This window comes from Oncorhynchus keta, chromosome 19 (genome assembly GCF_023373465.1).
Source record: "Oncorhynchus keta strain PuntledgeMale-10-30-2019 chromosome 19, Oket_V2, whole genome shotgun sequence".
Classification (NCBI taxonomy): domain Eukaryota; kingdom Metazoa; phylum Chordata; class Actinopteri; order Salmoniformes; family Salmonidae; genus Oncorhynchus; species Oncorhynchus keta.
In genome coordinates, this window is record NC_068439.1 from 86,599,035 (window position 1) to 86,606,919 (window position 7,885).

The 7,885-nt window shown below is 48.4% G+C and overlaps 1 protein-coding gene across 1 annotated transcript; it reads right to left on the bottom strand.

The window, feature by feature from the left end:
- Positions 1–4,049: 4,049 nt before the first annotated feature.
- LOC127909085 (uncharacterized) lies at positions 4,050–5,573 on the bottom strand. The gene is made up of 2 exons (XM_052468992.1): positions 5,171–5,573; positions 4,050–5,125 (listed from the first exon to the last, which is right to left on the bottom strand). The coding sequence occupies exons 1-2, from the start codon at positions 5,571–5,573 to the stop codon at positions 4,050–4,052; spliced, it is 1,479 nt and encodes a 492-aa protein (XP_052324952.1).
- Positions 5,574–7,885: the final 2,312 nt, after the last annotated feature.

Consider the following 7,885-nt stretch of genomic DNA (forward strand, 5'->3'; position numbering starts at 1 on the left):
TGTGGAAATTAATATTTGTGTCATTCTCAAAATGTTTGTCCACAACTGTATAAAGGTTGTACCGGTGCAGAGTCAACATATAGGTTAGTCGATGTAATTGAGGTAATTTGTACATGTAAGTGACTTACATGTACAAATTAAAGGATAATTGACAGAGTAGCAGCAGCATAAAAATGGGGTGTGGGGTCCAGGTAACCATTTGATTAGCTGTCCAACTGTTAAGAAGCCTCTTGGACCTAGACTTGGCGCTACGGTACCTCTTGCCTTGCGGTAGCAGAGAACAGTCTGACCAGGGTGGCTTGAGTCTTAGGTCATTTTTAGGGTCTTCCTCTGACACCGCCTGGTAAAGATGTCCTGTACGCACTACCCTTTGTAGTGCCTTGCAGTCAGAGGGAGGTGTTTTGTCCCAGTGTCCTTAGCTTAGTGATGAACTTTGAGGGCACCATGATTTTAAACGCTGAACTGTAGTCAATGAATAGCGTAAGAGTACAAATACTTGAGATAAACTTTTGTTATTGACCAAATACTTATTTTCCACCATAATTTGCAAATAAATAAATTTAAAATCCTACAATGTGATTTTCTGGATTTCTTTTTCTCATTTTGTCTGTCATAGTTGAAGTGTACCTATGATGAAAATGACAGGCCTCTCTCATCTTTTTAAGTGGGAGAACCTGCACAATTGGTGGCTGACTAAATACTTTTCTGCCCCACTGTAGGTCTGTAGCAGTTTGGGTCTAGGTTGTCTCCCCCATTGAAGAGGGGGTGGCCACGGCAGTTTCCAATCTTTGGGGATCTCAGACGATGCGAAAGTGAGGTTGAACAGGCTAGTAATAAGGGTTGCAACAATTTCGGCAGATCCTTTTAGAAAGAGTCCGGATTGTCTTGCCCATTGTCTTGTGGGTGGTGCAGGGCTGTTGACCGGGGTAGGGGGTAGTCTGGTGGAAAGCATGGCCAGCCGTAGAAAAATACTTGTTGAAATTCTCAATTATCGTGGATATATCGGTGGTGACATTGTTTCCTAGCGTCAGTGCAGTGGGCAGCTGGGAGGAGGTGCTCTTTTTCTTTTGGGAGTTTGTGTTGCAGGATGCAAATGTCTGTTTGAAAAATCTAGCCTTTCCTTTCCTTACTGCCTGTGTATATTGGTTCCTAACTTACCTGAAAAGTTGCATATAGCGGGAGCTATTCGATGCTAATGCAGTATGCCACAGGATGTTGTGCTGGTCAAGTGCAGTCAGGTCTGGTGTGACCCAAGGGCTATATCTGTTTCTGGTTCGAGATTTTTTGAATGGGGCATGCTTATTTAAGATGGTGAGGAAAGCACTTTTAAAGAATAACCAGGCATCCTTTACTGATGAGATTATGTCAAATTTCTTCCAGGATACCCGGGCCAGGTCGATTAGAAAGGCCTGCTTGCTGAAGTGTTTTAGGGAGCGTTTGACAGTGATGAGGGGTGGTCGTTTGACCACAGATCCATTACGGATGCAGGAAATAAGGCAGTGATCGCTGAGATCCTGGTTGAAGACAGCAGTGGTGTATTTGGAGGGCAGTTTGGTTAAGATGATATCTATGAGGGTGCCCGTGTTTACGCATTCGGAGTTGTACCTGGTAGGTTCATTGATAATTTGTGTGAGATTGAGGGCATCAAGTTTAGATTGTAGGATGTCCTGGGTGTTAAGCATGTCCCAGTTTAGGTCACCTAGCAGCACGAGCTCTGAAGATAGATAGGGGGCAATCAATTCACATATGGTATCCAGGGCACAGCTGGGGTCAGAGGGGGGTTTATCCAGGCACAGACCTGGATAACTTGACAGAACTCTGCAGACTATCTCTCCAATGCCACCCCCTTTAGCACTTCTGTCTTGTCGAAAAATGTTATTGTTAGGCATGGAAATGTCCGGGTTTTTGGTGGTCTTCCTAAGGCAGGATTCAGACATGGCTAAGACATTCGGGTTGGCAGAGTGTGCTAAAGCAGCGAATAAAACAAACTTAGGGTGGAGGCTTCTAATGTTAAAATGCATGAAACCATGGCTTTTACGGTTACAGAAGTCACCAAATGAGAGCGCCTTGGGATTTGGAGCGATGCCGGGGACTGCAGTGCCTGTATTAACTTCTACATCACCAGAGGAACAGAGGAGAAGTTGGACGGGACCTAAAGTCTATAAGAACTGATCGTCTATTGTGTTTGGAACAGAGAGTAAAAGGAGGTTTCTGGGCACGGTAGAATAGATTCAAGGCATAATGTACAGACTAAGGTATGGTAGGATGTGAATACAGTGGAGTTAATCCTATGCATTGAGTGACGATGAGAGAGATATTGTCTCTAGACACATCATTTATACCAGGTGAGGTCACCTCATGTGTGGGAGGTGGAACAAAAGGGTTAACTATGGCATATTGAGCAGGGCTAGAGGCTCTACAGTGAAAAAAGGCAATAATTACTAACCAAAACAGCAGTAGACAAGGTATACTGACATTAGGGAGAGGCATGCGAAGCCGAGTGATCATAGGGGTCCAGTGAGTAGCTCGGCAGGCCAGAGACACGGAAATTCAGACAGCTAGCGGGCCGGGGATAGCAAGCTAGCAGAAGGGCCTTAGAGGGACGTCATGACGATCTGTGGATCTGCTGGGTTTGTATGCAAATTGGAGTGGGTCAAGGATTTCTGGGATAACTGTATTGATGTAAGCCATGACCAGCCTTTCAAAGTATTTCATGGCTACAGACGTGAGTGCTACAGGTTGGTAGTCATTTAGGCAGGTTACCTTGATGTTCTTGGGCTCAAGGACTATGGTGGTCTGCTTGAAACATGTTGATATTACATTCTCAGTCAGGGAGAGGTTGAAAATGTCAGTGAAGACAGTTGCCAGTTGGTCAGCGCATGCTCTGAGTACACGTCCTGGTAATCTGTCTGGCCCTGCGGCCTTGTGAATGTTGACCTGTTTAAAAAGGTCTCACTCACATCGGCTACGGAGATTACGATCACACAGTTGTCCGGTACAGCTGGTGCTCTCATGCATGCTTCAGTGTTGCTTGCCTCAAAGTGAGCATATAAGTTATATCTAGCTCGTCTGGTAGGCTCATGTCACTGGGTAGCTCGCGGCTGTGCTTCCCTTTCTAATACAGTAAAAGTTAGCAAGCACTGCCACTTCCAACGAGCATCAACAGGCTTATTCAGCATTAAGTCGGTCTATGAAACAGTGGAAATGTTAAAAACCTACGAGTTGGTCCCAGAGGCATATAAACAGGTGACAAGCAAATCTACATAGAATTTCACGTAATTTTGTCTCAGTTTAATCATTGGTGCTCTGCCTCAGAGGTAGATGCACTTGAGGAATTGTCTAATTTGGTGGTACTTGAGCAGTTTAAGAATTCAGTACCAGAGCGTATTCAACTTATATTAGTGAGCACAATGCACAACTCCTAGCGAGACAGCAGTCCTATCAGATGAGGATGTCTTGATCAATTAAAGTTTTGTTGGATCCTGGTCGTCATACTGAAACTGCCCGAAAAGAGTACTTCTCTCCTCCCAGAAAAAGCTTTGAAGGTTCAGAGCAGATACATGTTTTCCTCAGGTTGGCGAATCAGGTAGAAATGATATAGTCAGAGTTAACTACTTTCAAGGTAAGGGACACTGGGACAATGAATGTCCTTTCCTTTTTCTCTTTTTTAAAAGAGAAATTGCAAAACATTCTGGTGGCAATTCAAAAAGTACAGTTTTCTGGCATAGCTCCAAGTACTATATCTCAACTTGAGAAGCTTGCAGATCGTTTTGGAAAAGCCAGTGCTTCTGACTATGCTGCATATATCTGAAGGTTATATCTTCCTGGTAGGATGGGATGAGAAAGTGTCAGTGAAGTGTTTTTCCGGACACAGGCTCTGTAGAATCATTGGTTTGTGAATCCGTATTGTCATTCTCTTCTGAGTCAGATACAGGTGATTCTACATGGGTGTATCCTCTCTCCTGTTCTTGTGCACATTGAAACTTGACTCAGATATTGTTAAAGGTTTGTATTGGTGTACGTCCTCATCTACCAGTTGAGGGTATTGATCACTTTGTGGGTATCCTGTAAGCCGGTGTACAGGTCTGGGTTGGGGTGCCAGTGTACAGGTCTGGGTTGGGGTGCTGGTGTACAGGTCTGGGTTGGGGTGCCGGTGTACAGGTCTGGGTTGGGATGCCAGTGTACAGGTCTGGGTTGGGGTGCCAGTGTACAGGTCTGGGTTGGGGTGCCAGTGTACAGGTCTGGGTTGGGGTGCCAGTGTACAGGTCTGGGTTGGGGTGCCGGTGTACAGGTCTGGGTTGGGGTGCCTGTGTACAGGTCTGGGTTGGGGTGCCAGTGTACAGGTCTGGGTTGGGGTGCCAGTGTACAGGTCTGGGTTGGGGTGCCAGTGTACAGGTCTGGGTTGGGGTGCCAGTGTACAGGTCTGGGTTGGGGTGCCAGTGTACAGGTCTGGGTTGGGATGCCAGTGTACAGGTCTGGGTTGGGGTGCTGGTGTACAGGTCTGGGTTGGGGTGCCAGTGTACAGGTCTGGGTTGGGGTGCCAGTGTACAGGTCTGGGTTGGGGTGCTGGTGTACAGGTCTGGGTTGGGGTGCCAGTGTACAGGTCTGGGTTGGGGTGCCAGTGTACAGGTCTGGGTTGGGATGCCAGTGTACAGGTCTGGGTTGGGGTGCCGGTGTACAGGTCTGGGTTGGGGTGCCAGTGTACAGGTCTGGGTTGGGGTGCCAGTGTACAGGTCTGGGTTGGGGTGCCGGTGTACAGGTCTGGGTTGGGGTGCCAGTGTACAGGTCTGGGTTGGGGTGCCAGTGTACAGGTCTGGGTTGGGGTGCCAGTGTACAGGTCTGGGTTGGGGTGCCAGTGTACAGGTCTGGGTTGGGGTGCCAGTGTACAGGTCTGGGTTGGGGTGCCAGTGTACAGGTCTGGGTTGGGGTGCCAGTGTACAGGTCTGGGTTGGGATGCCAGTGTACAGGTCTGGGTTGGGGTGCCAGTGTACAGGTCTGGGTTGGGATGCCAGTGTACAGGTCTGGGTTGGGGTGCCAGTGTACAGGTCTGGGTTGGGGTGCCAGTGTACAGGTCTGGGTTGGGGTGCCAGTGTACAGGTCTGGGTTGGGATGCCAGTGTACAGGTCTGGGTTGGGATGCCAGTGTACAGGTCTGGGTTATGCCAGTGTACCAGGTCTGGGTTGGGGTGCCAGTGTACAGGTCTGGGTTGGGGTGCCGGTGTACAGGTCTGGGTTGGGGTGCCAGTGTACAGGTCTGGGTTGGGGAACCAGTGTACAGGTCTGGGTTGGGGTGCCAGTGTACAGGTCTGGGTTGGGGTGCCAGTGTACAGGTCTGGGTCTCCACCACACTAGAGTTGGGGTGCCAGTGTACAGGTCTTGGGGTGCCAGTGACAGGTCTGGGTTGGGGTGCCAGTGTACAGGTCTAGGGTTGGGGTGCCAGTGTACAGGTCTGGGTGGGGTGCCAGTGTACAGGTCTGGGTTGGGATGCTGGTGTACAGGTCTGGGAGAACCGGTGACAGGTCTGGGTTGGGGTGCCACCACACTCAGCAAACCACCACTCCCTGAGGTCTCCATGGTCTCCACCACACTAGAGAGAGAACCACATGACTGATCTCCACCACACTAGAGAGAGAACCACATGACTGGTCTCCATGGTCTCCACCACACTAGAGAGAGAACCACATGACTGGTCTCCACCACACTAGAGAGAGAACCACATGACTGATCTCCATGGTCTCCACCACACTAGAGAGAGAACCACATGACTGGTCTCCACCACACTAGAGAGAGAACCACATGACTGGTCTCCATGGTCTCCACCACACTAGAGAGAGAACCACATGACTGATCTCCATGGTCTCCACCACACTAGAGAGAGAACAACATGACTGATCTCCATGATCTCCACCACACTAGAGAGAGAACCACATGACTGATCTCCACCACACTAGAGAGAGAACCACATGACTGGTCTCCACCACACTAGAGAGAGAACCACATGACTGGTCTCCACCACACTAGAGAGAGAACCACATGACTGGTCTCCATGGTCTCCACCACACTAGAGAGAGAACCACATGACTGGTCTCCACCACACTAGAGAGAGAACCACATGACTGGTCTCCATGGAACCACATGACTGGTCTCCACACCACCACAGAGAGAACCACATGACTGGTCTCCACCACACTAGAGAGAGAACAACATGACTGGTCTCCACCACACTAGAGAGAGAACCACATGACTGGTCTCCACCACACTAGAGAGAGAACCACATGACTGGTCTCCACCACACTAGAGAGAACCACATGACTGGTCTCCATGGTCTCCACCACACTAGAGAGAGAACCACATGACTGGTCTCCACCACACTAGAGAGAACCACATGACTGGTCTCCACCACACTAGAGAGAACCACATGACTGATCTCCATAGTCTCCACCACACTAGAGAGAGAACCACATGACTGATCTCCATGGTCTCCACCACACTAGAGAGAGAACCACATGACTGATCTCCATGGTCTCCACCACACTAGAGAGAGAACCACATGACTGGTCTCCACCACACTAGAGAGAGAACCACATGACTGATCTCCATGGTCTCCACCACACTAGAGAGAGAAAACAACATAGACCAACACACAGGGGAGAAATGCTGCTTCCTTCCAGCATCCACCAAACCTGCTTCTTACAAAAATATCTGGAAAATAATTAATGGTTGACACTTTGCCTTTAACAAATACTGCCAAACAAATAGTACCTCATTGCATTTTAAGTTTAGCACAGCCGATTCCAATGACTCGCCCTACACAGTGCTCCATGCTGACTATGCACAAAACAGGGAGTCCAAATGAGTCCAATGACTCCCTCTACACAGTGCTCCATGCTGACTATACACGAAACAGGGAGTCCAAATGCAAACAAAACAAATGTGCCAAATGACATACTACCAAAACTACCATATAAACAAAATCTCCAATTGGACGAGTCCCCACTGTGTCACTGTGCTTATAGTTTGTAACAACAAAGTCAGACCACGCATGACGTAAATGTAACAAGGAATGCATTTAATAAACAAAATAATAATAAATCCCAAAATATAACATAAGCTGTGGATGTCTGTAGGATCAGTAGTATATGCAGTATGTGGATGAAAGGAAAGACTGTCTGGTGAAAACCAACCAACAACCGAAAGGTGGAGGAAGCCAGCCTGCCAGTCAGGGAAGAGAGAGAGTGTTGGCTGATGTGGCCACCCTTTATAGCCTGTCCAGATGTGTCAAATCAGCTGATGATCCTCCTGCAACAAGCAGACGACCAAACAGGAAATCCCAGCAGACAGACTGGGAAGAACATTAAAATAAGACAGTCATAAATACCTCTTCCCCCCTGTTTCCTCTCTCTACCCTACTGTCATGACGTTGGCCTGGGGGGTAGGTTTATGGCAGTCATAAATACCTCTACCCCCCTGTTTCCTCTCTCTACCCTACTGTCATGACGTTGGCCTGGGGGGTAGGTTTATGGCAGTCATAAATACCTCTACCCCCCTGTTTCCTCTCTCTACCCTACTGTCATGACGTTGGCCTGGGGGGTAGGTTTATGACAGTCATAAATACCTCTTCCCCCCTGTTTCCTCTCTCTACCCTACTGTCATGACGTTGGCCTGGGGGGTAGGTTATGACAGTCATAAATACCTCTTCCCCCCTGTTTCCTCTCTCTACCCTACTGTCATGACATTGGCCTGGGGGTAGGTTTATGGCAGTCATAAATATCTCTTCCCCCCTGTTTCCTCTCTCTACCCTACTGTCATGACGTTGGCCTGGGGGGTAGGTTTATGACAGTCATAAATACCTCTTCCCCCCTGTTTCCTCTCTCTACCCTACTGTC

Coding starts and splice junctions, on each gene's coding strand:
- LOC127909085 (XM_052468992.1), bottom strand. CDS start 5,573: ATGGAGACCTCAGGGAGTGGTGGTTTGCTGAGTGTGGTGGCACCCCAA. Junction 5,126..5,170: donor GGCACCCCAACCCAGACCTG/GTACACTGGCAT, acceptor ATCCCAACCCAG/ACCTGTACACTGGCATCCCA.